At 40.6% G+C, this 16,813-nt stretch overlaps 1 protein-coding gene across 1 annotated transcript in view; it reads right to left on the reverse strand.

Annotated features, from left to right (window-relative positions):
• The window catches only part of adamts6 (ADAM metallopeptidase with thrombospondin type 1 motif, 6), a 74,298-nt gene extending 59,897 nt beyond the window's left edge, over positions 1 to 14,401 (reverse strand). Inside the window, exons 1-8 of the mRNA XM_085358510.1 lie at positions 14,302 to 14,401; positions 13,815 to 14,197; positions 11,404 to 11,578; positions 10,580 to 10,782; positions 10,361 to 10,444; positions 8,055 to 8,200; positions 5,425 to 5,468; positions 787 to 892 (exon numbers count right to left, since the gene is read on the reverse strand). Coding sequence (XP_085214636.1) covers positions 787 to 892; positions 5,425 to 5,468; positions 8,055 to 8,200; positions 10,361 to 10,444; positions 10,580 to 10,782; positions 11,404 to 11,578; positions 13,815 to 14,197; positions 14,302 to 14,401 — 1,241 coding nt within the window. The remainder of the gene's footprint in view (positions 1 to 786; positions 893 to 5,424; positions 5,469 to 8,054; positions 8,201 to 10,360; positions 10,445 to 10,579; positions 10,783 to 11,403; positions 11,579 to 13,814; positions 14,198 to 14,301) is intronic.
• Between the last annotated feature and the right edge of the window lie 2,412 nt (positions 14,402 to 16,813).

Below are 16,813 nucleotides of genomic sequence, written 5' to 3' on the forward strand. Positions count from 1 at the left end.
GAGGAATACACAGACTAATACATCATCATTATTTTGCTTTATATTCAGGAAGAAAGAGGCCGAGGTATGCGGACACTGACATTTGCATGAGGAAATATGTGCAGTTACAGTCTGCAAGGGGGGGAAAAAAGACTATATGCAAGTCCGGCAAAACCAGGCAGTAAGTAATGTTTGTTTAAGAACAGGTCGTGAAAGTGATAAAAGGTTTGAAGACGACCTTAAGGAAAAAGAGGGCATTTGCCAACACCTAAAACTGCTATAAAAGGTGCTACATTTGTGGAAAGTTTCATTCCCAAAAATGTAAAAGGAAGAACTTCAAGTCCTGCTTAGAAATCTGCTGATATCAGCAGTGCCAATACTCATATTGAGGGATTTTATGCCACCAGAGAAGTTTAAGTTCTGAATTAAAAAAGGTCTTTTCAGTCATGACGTCATCAAAAGGATCCATGAATGAATATTGTCGGGGTGTAAGTTCATTGTGGATGTGCGTAAGGTGCCACGGCAAATTATGCTATAATCATGAAAAAGTATAAAGACAAAAAAGGAAAACTTTTACAAGCCATGATAAGGATTAACTAAGGGATAATAATTCTCAAGTCAAAGTAGACAGAGCTGCACCACTTTAAATTAACGAGACAAGTTCTGTTAAGTAATTTAAATGTGTGCCTTCAAAACCAAGCCATTTAAGGCCCTCTGACTTGGTCCCACCACCTCTGCAATACGCATCAGGGAGTAATGTCAAGTTTTATATTTTATATTAGGATCCTAAAAACTCTTAAAACTCACTTGTGGCCAATCTCGTGCGCAATGGTGAAAGCAGAACCGAGGCCGATGTCTTCATTGATGCTGCAGCTCCTCTCTGGCTCACACATTCCAGCCACTGAGGCCAGACCTAGACATACACACATAAACACACATGCCAGACAAACATACAAACACAAGGTTGAGGCAAAGCATTCTTAGGACTCGCTGTCATAAAACTGGGATTCCATACATAAGCTACTGTTTGCAGCAGTGCTGAGAGTCAGCTAGTCATGGCTATAGATTCACCAGGACAAGTCAAGCTTAGCATTTGCTCCTAAATGTTTGTTGTTTTTTACTTAAACGGGGATATTGCTGGAAAAGGTTTATACACTGGATTTCATGTAACTAGTATTCTGACAAAAAACTGACAGAAAATAGAGTTGTTTTTTCTCATTCCAAAAGCAAGACTTGGAGAAAGAGGCCGAGAGAAAAGAGGGAAAAGGGAGAGGAGAGGGCGTTTCAAGTTAAAAACGCTCCACAATCCAGGTGTCGCAGGTTCTTTTTCCCCTAAAGCCTGACAGGTCAGATAGGGAGACTGCTGGCGATCCTTCACAGATTACATCTACAGGTGACTGGAGAGTGGATCATATGACACTGCAAAGCAGGTGTGTGTGCGCCTGTGTGCGTGCGTGTGAGAGAGAGAGAGAGAAGTACTTTCTATTTATTTCATGTTGGGTTGAGGAGTTTTTCCCAGGTTTTCATATATTTGAGAATAAATTTAAGGGGAATCCTGTCACTCTGGATAATCTCAGTCATTTCTGTTAAGTTTTACTTGACATTTTAAGTAAATTTGTAAAAAAAAAAAAAAAATGCAATTAAATGCTGTTCAACAATGGCAGGAGAGGGTGCAACAAGATGAAAAATTAAAAGTGCACCAGTTATAGAAATATGATATGCTTTAAGCTTCCTCATTAGTTTGAAACAGCTCAGGTATTTCCATTGCAATTTAGAGAAATTACTTTTTTTTTTACCATCACATCTTTTCTACTTATCATTACTGTCATTTAAAAAGGACACTTTTTAAATGACAGTAAAGCTAGTTGGATTCCACTTTAGGATGATAAATGACAATAAAATACAGAAAAGCAAATACACATCACCCCATTCTGATGGAGAGCAGCATTACAGTTTGCATAGAGTAATAAATACACTATACTGACGCTCCACAGTGTGCAAGTTGTTGATATTTTACATTATTTTACAGCATACCTACTGAAATGTAAAACAACACTTTCATATAGTAAAAGATATGACACTACTGTGCTGCATAATATAGATTTTAAAAACAAAGTCACTTGTTTGGTTGCCATTATAATGTTTAATGTACCTTCTGTAATCACCATAAAAATGGAAAATGTCTCTGTACCCTCACCAATGTACCCTGAAATCAGTTTCTTTAAATTTCCATTCTCTTTATTCACCACACGGTTATCCAAAAGCTCCTGTATTTAACACCCTGAAGATACACGCTGAATGGACATGACTCATCACTACCAAGGAAGAACGTCAAAGGCTGAAAAGTGAGGCTGGTGTGTAAGTGCCAAAAACTGCAGTTGTGTATTGGCAACTTGGGCCTGGCTCCAAAAGCAAGTCAGGCTCCACAGAGTCCCAAAAATGAAAATACCCAACTTTACAACACAAAGCACATTTTTTTATAGCCGAATACATAGCAGTTTTGGCCTTATTGATAGTTCATATCTTAATAGCAACTTGGGGTTGCTATGAAGGGTGGTGAAGGGGTGTGCCATCCAGTCATCCACATAGATGGCAGGTGGAGCTGTACCCACTGGTGTCTTCTGAGTCTTACCTCTGCTAAATATTGTCCCTTCACTGGATCTTTCTGCCATGTTCGTGCTGTTGGTGCATTTTGGATCAAGTTATATGTCCAAGGAAGTTGTGCCTTAGCTTTGAGGAGTGACATTCTACTTTATTAGTCTGTTATGCAACATTAATTAACCGATACTGTGTTTGTCTGTGCCTTACAGTTTATAAATGTAGCTTGTAAGCATTAGCTGATAATTTAGCAGGCCACCCTTTCCTCTCAATAACAATGTGATGGCCAAAACACTAACAGTGAGGCTTCAAAAAACCCCAAATCAATGGGTGACATCACGGTGGCTGAGTCCATCTTTGATTTAGTCAGCAATCTTGGTCATCATGGTGGTCCACTGCTAGTTAAACCTTAACATTACACTTAGCCACACACAAGCTGGAAACCACATCACACGCCCACAATAATTAAAGTCTAAATGCAAAATAGCTAAAATAAACATCACAGCACTACATAATTAATGATTTGAGCCTAAGCATGTACATTCCCATGAGTCTTTGAACTTGCCACTGTGTAAATAACCCAAGCTACCACCACCTTGGGTTGCTACAATTTCAACTCACGTTGCTACTCTTTCTTTTTAATTTCTTTATTTTGACTATGTGCATTTAAGAGTTAAGTTGTGGACGTACTAAAGCAGCGGTATCCAACCTTTTTTGCGCCACGGCCTTTAAGGTGTCGCGGATAAATACAACAAAATAAAACTAGTACCCGTACCGAAAAAAAGAAGATTTATTCATAACACACGTGAAAAGAGCAAGGAAAGCCGAGTAAACGATAAAAACGATAACAAAATAACGCTGAAAACCGATAAAAACCCTGAAAACTATACATTTCACACCTGAGCCTCAACACTCACGGTCCGAGGCCCAGGGTTTGGGGACCGCTGTACTAAAGCATCACAGTGAGACTCAAGTCTGACTTAACTAAAAATTAGAAAATAGGGTATTAATATTTATATATTGATATGAATGAATATTTTTTCCTGAAAGGTATTAGCATTTAAAGTACCAAACTGTATTTACAAAAGACGGTACATTACTGTTTACTGTACTGTACATTCCCTGTATATTTTTTTAGCAGTTGATACAAAAACATCTTGCAATACAGTTGTGGGGATTTGTTTGGACTTTCATTCAAGAATTTTTCAAGTGCTTAACATGTGCATAAATCATGTAGATAGGAGCACAGTTACTGTCAACAGCTTTCAATTTTCTTTCTCTTGCGAATAAGCAGTTACCTCTGAATTTAGACAAATCAAACCAAAACTAAATGTCTGAATGGCTTCATGCAACGAACGTGAGCAAGAAAATATGTTTATTTTTATTCAGCTCGCATGCACCAGAGCAGTTTTCCAACTTGCAGAAGAAACTTTTGCAAAATGTTCTAATGATAAACTTTGCACACCTCTTTTTACACTGTTCATTAGCTACATAACATGTCGTTTGGCAACCAATGCAGCTTCACATCTTCCTGTAGCGCATGCATGGACTCCTCGCTTGCCTGCTAAAAGTGGCATGGCCTTTGTGTCCTCTTTACTAAGAGGCTAAACAAGAATAGACTCGCAAATCAGGAGGCCACTGAAACCATTACTGCAGGAAAAGAGGGAGCCTGAAGGTGAAGAGAAAAGGAGGAGAGGGAGGGAAAAGAAGAAAGGTGTGTGTGTGTGTGTGTGTGTGTGTGTGTGTGTGTGTGTGTGTGTGTGTGTGTGTGTGTGTGGGGCAAACATGGAGTGTAAGCTGTTTTCTTAACTCCAGGGTGGACTGTGCATTATCTCCACGCCCATGATTACTCTGCGACCCTAAATGCCAGCAGTCTGACCCGAGAGCATGATCCCTGGGAGGAAAAGGAGGAGGAGCAGAGAGGGAGGTGGGGGTGAGACAACAAGGAAGCCAAGCAGATGCCAGGGCAATTAAAAAGACCAGGGAATGTGACGAATGCGGTCAATCTGTCAAACCACCCCTGAAGTCACGATATTACCTCCAAGATATACTGTGGTGCCTGCAGGCTCCAAAAAAGATAAGATGGGGAAAAAAAGAGCTGGGTGGGTAGGAAGGTTTGAGGTGGAACTGAACAACTTGAGACAGAATTTTTTTTTTTTTTTGGGGGGGGGGGGGGGGGGGGGGTGATCTGCCACCACTTGCTGTCCTTTTTCCACCCCCAGTAACACCAGAGCGTGCATATCACCCACTCCATCTCCCTCCTGCATACTCTAACACCCCCTATAATTGTCCTTTTCCATTTTCCTTTCAACCCCTCCTCTTCTTCTTCTCCATCTCCCCCATCTGCCACTAATCTCGTCTCTTCTTCATCCCACATTTCTCCTCCCCCCTTTTAAGTCTTTGCCCTCCTTAACTTTCCTGCACTTCCTTTCTCCCTTTCAACCCCCAGTGGAAGTGTAAACACTTTAGACAAACTGAGGTTGGAGGCAGAGGACAGAGACAGAGGAGATTTATAAACTAGAGGTGACCACAGCTGTCCAGGTTCAGGGCTCCTGGCCTCAACAAACAGAGGAGAAGCCACTGAGGAGCTATAATAACACAATGGAAAATATCCTTCTTATTATGTCTCACCGGATTTGTCGGATTTGTGTTCTTCTACACAAGATTGCGAAGGCTGCTAAATAAGGTTTTCTTGAGGACACGTTGAATGGGAAAATAAAAACCTCTCCAAAGAGCAGGAAAGGATAAACTCCAAAACTAGACATTTAATGTAGTCAGCATCACATAAGATTACAAAGGAAACCTAATTTAACATATATGAAATTTATATCAGCCTTTTTCACTCACCTAAGGTACCACAAGGTTTGTTCTTGTAGGTGCAGATGTCATACCTAAGAACAGGCAAAAAGAAGAAGAAGAAGGTCAGAATACTCAAACTGTTTATGTTTAATCACAGTCTGGTCAGGTATAATGTCACCTTTAAATCTTTCCCTTGTAAAGACAACCTCCCCTGTACCCTAATGGCTAGTTTTGACCCTCAGTATATGTTTGTTGACTATTAGAATAGCTTCTGGGTTTTTCTGAACATAGCTGCATAAGCAGAGACCCTCACTAACTTCTGTTATACACCCAGTCATTTTGTTTTATAAGCAGCCCTAAATATGACTGAAACTGCTCAGTCCAGAAAAGAGCTTCAAGTGTTACTCCTAACAATATCATATACTAGCTTGGGTTGTCAAGTCAATGGATATCCACTGATTGCACTAAATTTTTTTCCCATTCAGCAAGTGATTTCAAGTGGTCACGAGAACCTGGTCGTCAATAGGTTAAGCGCACAACACGCTCAATGGGCGATCGTGGCTCAAAAGTTGGGTGTTCGTCTTGTAATTGGAAGGTTGCCGGTTCAAGCCCCGGCTCGGAGAGTCTCGGTCGTTGTGTCCTTGGGCAAGACACTTCACCTACCGCCTACTGGTGATGGCCAGAGGGGCCGATGGCGCGATATGGCAGCCTCGCCTCTGTCAGTCTGCCCCAGGGCAGCTGTGGCTACAACTGTAGCGTGCCTTCACCAGTGTATGAATGTGAGAGTGAATGAATAGTGTGTGTGTGTGTGTGTGTGTATATATATATTCCATTATTATTAACCTCTGGCTGACCACTTTTAATTGTAAAAACTATAGGACAGGTTACCTGGTAGGAGGTAACCTGTATCTAAACAACAGTGGCCTGACTCAGACTGATTGCAATCACTCGCAGACAGATTGCTAAATGTTTGCAAATAACTGTTGTCTAATATTTAGGCGCAGAAATATTGCTAATATGTTTCAAGAAATCTGGGTCAATCTGTCCTGATGAACGCCACTCGTTCCTGACAGTCTATTGGTAAAGGTTATATTTTAGTTACATGCCGTGGGCTCTTTCACAGTTAATACAATAGAGCAAAAAAAAAAAAAAAAAGGAGGTCAGAACACTCAGACCCACAGTGCCCAAGGAAATTTTTACAGGATTGCATTCAAATTAATGAGACAATCATACCAAAAGCTTTTAATCTATTAAAACCAAGAGCACAGCAACTTAAATTTTACCCTCCCACCACCTCCACCATCACCTACCACCCTCACTCCTTTGTCTTTGAATCACTCCTCTCTCTGTCTCTCTCTCTCTCTCTGTTCTCTTTTAAGTGACCCTACTTGTGACTTTTCTAATCCATTTTTGATTTATTCCCCCAATTTTTCAAAGGTTTTGACACCACCCATTTCAAAACAAAGGCTGGACAATGACATCCTTGTTTTATGCTAACAAGAACTTTCAATCATTCATTCACACTGATCCATGTTACCAAAGATCTGCAGGAAAAGTGTTTGTGGCTAATTTCATCACAGCTATAGAAGTGGTGTATTTTTATAAACCAAATTCATTTAAACAAGCCCATCCATCCATCGATTCATCCATTCTCTATATTATAATATAGAGAATGGATGAATCAATGGATGGATGGATATAATATTCTAATCCCCAAGAAAAACAATGTGAATATCGTATTTATTACTTGGATTTTGCTGTGAACAAACTGTGACAGATGATAGATTTGTAGACCAATGTTTGTTTGCAATGACCATCAGGTATAACAACCTAATGGGCCTTTTATATGTCAGAGCATTGGGTCTGTCAGCTTCCTTAGAGCTCATCTGTAACCAAGTATCTAAGTTAATTCATGCCCTCAAACTGAAATGTTTTAAAAAAAAATAGTTTGTGAGTTAAAAGCCCTTTCCATGATTTTTTTGGTTTATGAAAACAATAACATTTCTCAGCTTCCTGCTAAAAAGGGAAGGCCAAAAAGGCAAACTCCATGACCACTGCAGGCAGGCTCTATTAAGCAGCCTTTGCTGTTTGTGCAAAGTGAAGCTAAAACCAATAATAAAGCCAACAGCCAAAGAAGCTGGAGGATATCAACTGGCAGACAACACGCTAGCACTAATGATAAAAAGGCTGTTTTATGCAAACTAGAGAATCAAAAACTTTGCCTTTGGCAATGTCAATCACAGAACCCCATCCTGCTTCTAGATAGAAGCAGCTGGAGGAGTATACACATCAGTTGCCAGGTTAAGTAGCCAAAACAGTTCTGGCAACAATAAAGTCTATTCCAGGTAATGACAGAGTTTTATTATTTTATGACATAAATTGCGGGATGACAGGTACATTACGTCCGTAACAGCACATTTTACTTTCAAAACGATGGCATTTATTCCCGTGAGCTATTACAGGTAAAGTGTGCACACAAGACCTGGACTTTTGGATTTTCCAGTGCTGTAGCTGTCGGCATTTGCTGAAGGCACACCACAGAAAATAACCTGTATTTGCTCAAGATGAGAAAATTACAAATAAAGTAAGAACTGAAAAATTGTATTTCAACACTGGACTATTATAATGGTGTGTGAGCAACATGTTGTCCTGTTCTGTAGCTGTTAGCCAACTCTTACCGGGTGATTAGGACAGCATTGTCATGATGAGCCATCCCATTCTCTGGAATACTGTTTCCATCGCTGTGATGAGACAGGATGGACTTCTGCCACTTACAGAAACTGTCCAGAGACTTGTCAGCATGATGATTAATTTCCAGATTTGGCTGCAAAAAACAGACATGAAAAACAAAGTGATAGAAGAAAACGCAATTTCCATCAGCACCAAAAAATATTGGGTGATGCTAGATACGTGCGGTTCGTAATTATCCTCTGCAAATTTGAACTAAAATATTTACCATAGTTGGCAGTATTTTACCAGCAGGCATGTTCAAAAGGTTCTTCCAAATTTTGATATTTCATTTAAGCCCTACATTCATTTTCTCAACAGGCTTTGCTTTTTTTGCAGGTAAGAATGTGTTATTAACGACTTAAAGCTGAGGTTCACTCACTTCACCATCTCATGGTACAAACTGGTACCTTACAAAAGTACAGCCAGCTCCTACTTTTAACTTAAGTTGACATCTCTTCATCACAAACACAGATGTCAAGTCTTACCATCTTTCTTCATATTCCACTTTGGAAGGTTTTATACTACTTTTAAATAAAGGACTTTACAAGAGATACCTTTAATGTATCATGATGTTTTTCCCATGTTGTGTTGTGGCCATAGACATTATAAAGGATGGATGCAGCTACCATGAACTCATCCATTGGTTTATTATGTCAAGATGAGCAATTTTGCCTTCATCGACTTCCTGTTTTAAAATGAGTAACGTGATCAGCAGTAAAATTGCATCCTCGTTGGCCAATGACTTTTTAATCACAAGTCGAGCATACTTTGGGTAATCCTCCTTTGTGAAACACAGAATAAGCTAAATTTACAACTCAATGTTTTACTCAGCATGACTCAAAATGAGTGACTGAGCCCATATATACATCAACAAGGTTTTTAACAAGGTCAGGTCCAAGAGCAGGTTTAACTTAGAATTTTATAGGAATGCAAGTTTTTTTTAAACCACAGTTATTGCCCCCTTTATTTGCTTAAAAGAACGGAGGTTTAAGGCACTTCTCCATTTGATTTACGATTGATTAGCACCTACGTCCTGCTGTTTAAATGCAGGTTGATTGATCATTGGCAAGAGTGAGCACCTCTATAGCGGCAATTGGCAGTTTGCTGGCCTGGAGTATTTTGTTGTATGTCAACATTACACCACAATCAGCCCAGTGGATATCCCAGCTAATTCACCCTAAGATCAGATTGTGCAATCCTCAGAGAAATTGTAAAAAACCCAAGAGCTACATTTCAGACTCTACAGGTCTCAGTCCTTTGGACAGATGAGCCCAAATCTGAGACATTTGACCATAATGCACAATCCATCACTGGGTGTCAAACACAATAGAGATTTGACAGTGAAAAACTTTCTTTTCACATGACTTTATACCCAGAAACCTGGAGGCCTATTGCCTGCTGTCCAAAAAATAGCATTCACGCAAAACAAAAATGTAAAAAAAAAAAAAAAAAAAGCTCAAAACAAAAAAAGGGCACTGAATTTATTGTCATGCATTGACAGCTCTAAACACTGAGCCAAAGTAGAACGATTATCTGAATGAATTATTGGAGGAGTACTGTTAGGGGATCAGAGGGATGTTAGAGGACCAGATTTTGCAGAAGACATGGGTTTTGTCTTTGATTTAGGAGACGATGCAGTTGTAGTAAAGGTAAAAAAAACCATTTACAGCAGGAAGAAAAAGATGAGTCATAGGAGGAGCAGAGGACTTGCACTATTGGAAAACAGGGAGGAAAAGTAGCTAATGTAGAAGGACAACTGGGGACGTTATAGTGGAGTTTGGTAAATGCTTCCACTTCCATGCAAAGGGTAATTAAACTGTGCTGATGTCAGCTTACCCACCAAATAATTAGAAAACATTCTGCATGCAATGTGAATTTTCATAATGACTGATATACTAGTGCTGCTTCATATAATTTAAAGTTTGATTCCACTTGACATCATTTTTGGAACTGATGCTACAAAAAGAGTTGCTACACCCTTTCAGAAAAACAGATGGTAGGAAGACCCTCTGTTTCTCTCATCACACATACATGCACATGTATAGTACATGTACAAATGCTCAATAGAAGCTCCCTGAGGGAAGATACCTGAGCACGGCTTTCATGTGAAGTGGTGTCCATATGGTGAAGAGTCTTTCTACTCTCTACCCTTTCTACACAGAAGTTGCGTTATACAGTTATACACTCAATACAGGTGAGGATATAGATACTAGAAGACGTGGCTTAAAACAGAAAAAAAGAGACTTTCTCTTACCTGATCTTCAGTCAGAACAATCAGCCGGGTCACAATAATGTTCACAACATTTCCTAGGCTGGCATCACGGTAAAGTTTGGCAACCTGACCTCCAGAAAAGAAGAAAAGACACAAAGTCAGACAACTGTGCCACACTACTCTGCCTGTCCACGAATAACATGAGCAACAATGGAGAAATCATGAGTGTAGACTTGACCGAAAAAGTAGGCTCAAACTTACAATATTCATTACGGACAGGATGTAGTGCTCAATGTCTTTGCGTCCGTGGTAACCGACCATCATTTTATCAGCGACCACAAGCGTCTCCACAAAGCGCTCAGTGCTGATGGATCGCTTCTGTCTGTGGGTGCTGTTTGACAGCTTGCTGTAGTTTTGGGGCAAAGGCGTGCTAAGCTGGCAAGGTGCACTGGTTTTAATGAGGTCTGTGAATGACAGGGAGACAAAGACAGGTAAGAGTGAGGTAACAATCAGAAGCGTGACACATTATCTGTTTGAGAGAGAGCTGGTTTGTGTGTGATAGGTGCAGATATGGAATTTGCCACTTTGAACCTAGCAGCTAAAGTCTTTGTTTTATGGCCCAGCAGATGCTCTGGGAAAAAGCTATAAGATGCTGCATGTTAGGACATGCTGGCTTCCTGGTGATGACAGTCTTTGCTCTTTCTCATAAGACCCTGGCCGAATACCTAAATATCCACCTGGTTATTTTTGGTTCTAACTCAACGTATCTCAGCAAACAGAGCATTGGTGAAACTGAGAATTTTTAATTCTCAAGATGATTATTGGTCCTATAAATAGAATTTGTTCTTGTGTAAAGTCTTCTTTATGCACTGAAGGGCGTTATATGAAAGCTGGAGCAAGACTTTCTGTCACAGGTTGAAAGGTGTCCAGGCCAGGAGCAACTATAGCACACAAGAGGCCCGGTCATGTCTAACAGAACCTGGGCCTAGAACCAAACCAGCACTTCCTCTAACTTGCTATGTATAGTTATTCCTTTACGTCAGTTCCACCCACACAGAGTCCAACCCAGATGGAGGTTCACCAACCTGAAATGCCACAGCTGAACTCCTGGCTATGCTCTTGTGGTGAGGGAATGGCAGACATTTTATAAATAACATGCTGCTGTGCTTCTTCCAGGTTCCATTCACCAGAGGTGGTTGAGGATATGTTCTTTAAAGGCTCTATTAAATACTGTTCTTCCTCTGTTGTAATAACACCGTGCTTGTTGGGGAAGAAAATCAATGAAAAAAGCAGGTTAAAAACAGGAAACATTGGTACTAAAAGTACAGTCTTAAGAAAAAGCACTGTATTTCATAATCATTTTATTAAAGGAGCAATCCTAGTTTAGACACTTGTTACTCTTGTCTGTGCTCAGACAGGTGGACATGAAGGAAACTCAGGCATCCTTTGTTTCAACAGGTGAACATTTTCAAAATCTGCTTTTATGAATATATATGAAAAAAAAGAACAAACATTCAAGCTATATTAGAGTTATTGGTGAGTTCTGAAATCCAAGGGAGATAGTTTGAACCAAGCAGCCATGTCTCAAGGGAAAACTCAACTAAATGCCAAAAACTGCTTTTCATCTAATGACCACTTGAGGCTGGCTCAAAAAGTGACGTGCATAAAATGGTTTGGTTTTGTGAATAGTTTCCCACCATAACAAGTCTATGGTGGGACATTTTGTAATATAAATTAATCACTCTTGGTAATGGAATTATGGCCATGGCCACCTTAATTGACAAGTGTCTACTTTGCTATATTCCGTCACTCTTTTGTAGGCCTTACTTCTTTTAAGAGAAGTCACTGAATTGGACCTTTGGGGGTTCTGTGTTGGTGGCTTTTGGGAAATTTTAATGATGAAATTATATTGTAATTATCTGATAAACAATAAAGCTTGCTGTGAGGTGCACAATGTCCAAGATGTTTGGGCTTCAGTTATGAATGGAGATAGATAATCAAGCTAGCTAGCGTTAGCTCATAACTTGGACCTCCACCCAGTCATCCAAATTTGGTCGTTTCTGACTACAAAGAACGAACACAGCAGCTAAAACGCCAACACTCAAGCTTGACACTGATGTCATAGTGCCTGATTCCATCTTTTATTTACAGTGGACAGTTTGAACACAATGATTATTGGAAGCCATATCACAAATAAAACCTACACACCTCCAACAGCCCTATTGTTTTCCACTTCTGACTGACGGATTGTCATGCTGACATCATAACAAAGTCACGTCAGTTTGAATCTGGATAGCAGGTGTTCCAAACCCTAATTTTTAAAGTCTGAAAATACTGGGCACATGTCAGGTGGGGAACATGTGAAAAAGATTTTGCTTTGTAGCAAGTTGTAAAAAAGTACAATCCAGAATTTGGGCAGCTAATTAAAAAAAAACAAAAACAAAACAAGATAGTCATTTTGGAGTGTCCCTTTAAACAACTAATACATCCCCTTATGTGACCTCTTGCTTCTCATTAGGGACATGTTTTCACATATACAATGCATTAGTCACTAATCTGCAGTAAAATTTAAGAACCCCAAACAATCAGTTACATCCAGACCAGCATTAAAACATTCTTCTCCCCCTGTCAATGCCCCCTCTGGAGCATAACCTAGGAGAAGTCCTTCAGAGTGGGTTTATAGGAAACACTGGCTTGGCTTTGTAAAACCCACAATAAAAGCAATTAACCACATATCACACTAGCCTACAGAAACATTTTTGATGTAGGGTTTTAATAGTGTGTGATGTCAAGATCTCAAAATGTCCAGACAGCTGATTACATTAAAGTACAGACACAGTTTTGTCCATTTTTGGTGATGTAAGAAAAAAAGGGCAAACACTAATTCAATTTATGATACTCAGTGCTATGTCTTGCCAACACATTTGGCTAAGCGTTTCCCCCACATGATTACATTTGCCAATAAGAAGCAGGGCCTTTTTCTTTTTTTAACTTCTTTAGAGTTACTCTCGAGCATGGAGGGATAACAGCTTTTAAAATTTGGCACAATTCCGTGATTAGTTAAGAGGTACTGAACAGTCACACAGTCTGTGCTTAGACAGGATAATTAGATGCCTTATTAGAGCTGCTCAGTTTTGTTTTTGAACTGAAACCTGCACATTTATAGGCATATCATTTAAAGATCACACAAGGATCTGCTTAAGAAATGTGATCTCAACTACTCAAGTGTGACATCCAGCGCACAAGTGAGAAGAAAAGCACTGATGGTTATCACAATCAGATCACTGAGATGATGTGATTTTTTTCAACATAAACCTCAAGTCACTCCAAGCTGCCTGCAGGCTCAGTGCACCATGCGGAAAAAAAGCCAAGATTCTCTTAAGCAAACTGCAATAATCTTGTGATAATATTCTGCCGAATCTACCAAAAATCTACCAGAACCACAACCTAGTTATATCTGACATAAACATGGGGGGGGGGGGCACTTTGTACTCACCAGGCCTTTGCAGTTGCTGAGTGCCACTCTAGTTGTACTGTGCTGATTTTGCAAGAATCCAATATAGTGACAGTTATCTACCATATTATGCCGCCACTCCAGCCCTTCTTTACCCCAGTACTCCACTGTAAAATGTTTTGACACCAAGTGGGGGTTGAGAGTCAGGTTTAAGTGAAAGTGCTTTCCATAGGCTGACAGTCTGTAGAACAGTCGGGGCTCCAGTGGGTCTAACGCGGGCTGGGCTCCCATCATCGGATCCACCGCCCCCCGTCTCCGTCGGCCTGGCCGGTGGTGCTTCACAGTGTAGCTCAGGAATTCTCCATTCTCATCCACCCGCACCGGGACAGTCAACTGGTAGTGCTGCAGGTAGGACAGGAACTCCTCTTTTACCAGGAAAAGAAGAGAATGGAACAGAAATAAGAAGATGTTATGAAAATAAGCTGTTGAGTACAGCAGAATTTTTTTTGTCCATGTGTCACCACCATACCTTGGGAGTTGTGTGAGAGTTTGCTGATACTTTGAAATTCAGAAGCAGTCATCACCACCAGGCTCAGTGTCCAAGTCAGCGTCTTCCACAAAATTTCCATAATTCAGGGAAAGATGTGACATGGGGTAGGGGTAGAGGGTGCTACAAATGGGTTAAAAGGACATAATGGGTCTGATGGCAGACCACAACAAGTCCATGGTGCGCCTCCTTCAATTAAAATGCTCTCACCGTGCTTGAAGGCTCATTCAGGTCTCAGATTTCTCCTGAAGATGAGCACTCCCACATCTCACCAGCCTCTGAATTCATGTCAGCAGCTCATACAAAACACTGTAATCCATCAGACGCAAACAGGAAGCTCTGTATCTTTGTCTTGACCAATCCATCTGCACTGCTGTGGAGAAAATTAAGCAGCGATTACCCAACGATAGCCCACTCTGTTAGTTGATTTATTGGTCGTCAAGTGCTAGATCAATTGGCTACTGACTAATCTAAAACTTTGTACTTATTTAATATCTGCATTTATATGCTTATACTGAGCAACTAACTATAGCAGGCTTGATGGCAAGCTTTGACTCCATCTGTGGTTTGTAATCAATGAATGAAAACGTAAGGCAACGCTGAACACCCCATATTACAGATTTCCACGAGGAGCACTGGTGTCGGTTCCATTTGTGCCAGTACCTCTTTAAATACACGGATGGCCGTTTAATGGCTGATACGCCGTGACAAAAACGTGGCAATACAATACAAATGACGTGTAAAACCCGCGCTGGAACGGACGCATACATGTCAGCTGTGCAAGCTGATATTTCTGCAGATTAGTTTTACTCACTGACGCGCTTGAAAGCAACATGTGCAAACTACAAACTGCAGCACACAAGCGGATCCAGGTGACACAGCGGTGACGATCCGAGGAAGAGACCGGACTCCAAACACGGGTGGTAGCCTTTTTGGAAAGGAGGGCTTTTCGCAAATGTTTCTTCAGCTGTAGCGCTCCTGCGGTCCAGACAGACAGACAACGCTACCTACTTGGCCACTCTGACCCAGACAGTTGGCAGCCAGCCCGCATGCATTACACCGGTACCGCAAACGCAACCCTCAAGGAGCGTCTGCAAGTCAAAATAGACCGCAGCTTTTGTTGCTCAGGGGAAGTTTGGTTGGTTTGTTTTCAGCAGCCGGATAGGCAAACTTTTGCAGATGTGGACCTGTAACGCTGCGAACTTACTGTGCGTAAATGCTGCCTAAAGTACGCCTTTTCCACGCAACGACCCCCCCCTTAAACTCTCTCTCAGCTCTTAGTGGTAAAATAGCTATTTTAACATTTGAAATGTTCACACGAATCATCTCCGATTATTTTAAAGAGAAAAAGTAGAAAAAACATATAGTCTTATTTTCTTGACAGAGTAGATTTGAGCCCATTTACCATGTTCATCTTCATTGTCAGCTCCAATCCGAGTGTGCAGACAGAGCCCAGGACCAAATCACTTCTGCAGCTCTCAAGTTCCGCACACAGACCTCCTTTGCTCTCCTCTTTTCATCTCCTTTTGAACTCTGCCATCCTGTGAAGCCTCACTGAGATTCTCCCCTTCAGCCCAGACACCCGAGCAGCAACAGCAGCGGTGGTATCCCAGCCCAAGACTGTCTCACACACACACACACACACACAAAAAAGCAGCTTTTCCAAGTTTTGGATTTCCTTCCGCAGAAGGTTTTATATGTTCAGTCTATCTTTATAAAATAAAGTTTGTGTTCATTGTGGTCGCTCTTAAAACCTTAAATATGTTTTTTTTAAAAAGTTTAGAGAAGCTGTGCATCCATGCAAACACCAGAAAAAGTTGGCTTACAATTCTGGAGCTGCTCCTCCTCACTACTACACTGCAGAGAAACCGGGTATGTCCCAGCTCCGGGACATTTTTTTTTTTTTTTTTGAGGGGGGGGGGGGTGACGTCAGTGCAGAGGTGCCTCTCTTCCATCCCATCAGTGTGCGCATGTCCATCACTGAAACAGCGAATTTACAGAGCCGTCTTCAATTTCCACACGTTAAAGTCACCTGTTTTATTAACCAACTCTGTTCCACTGCATTACTTCACAGCTATAACTAGCTGTCACACAAAGCACACAAAATTATCATTAAAGATCAAACGTGTGGAGGACAACCCATTTTAAAGTATTCTGTTCATTATTAACTGAATACTTAATGTTTTTATTATGAACTTCAGGTAAGAGGATACAGAATTATGAATCAAACTTTCAAACAGGAAATGTCGTCCCTGCAATTGTAGAAAAACCAAGCACATGCATATATATTTCCATGTTATTGTACACCAAAACCTCTTTGAAATACTTTTTACTCCAGTAGATTTAGTTTGACACCCCTGTCAGAGTATGATATTACATCAAACACTCATGATAATATGATACATTACAGACAGCATATTTTTAGAGGACCAGTGGGGCTCTTTGGCGCAAGAAGCCAAAGTATTCAATTACTTTCTTTAACCCTTGTATGGTG

The sequence above is a fragment of the Diplotaxodon limnothrissa genome, linkage group LG7, assembly GCF_057381915.1.
Source record: "Diplotaxodon limnothrissa isolate DT_005_m linkage group LG7, D_limnothrissa_male_GT1.1, whole genome shotgun sequence".
NCBI classification, from domain to species: domain Eukaryota; kingdom Metazoa; phylum Chordata; class Actinopteri; order Cichliformes; family Cichlidae; genus Diplotaxodon; species Diplotaxodon limnothrissa.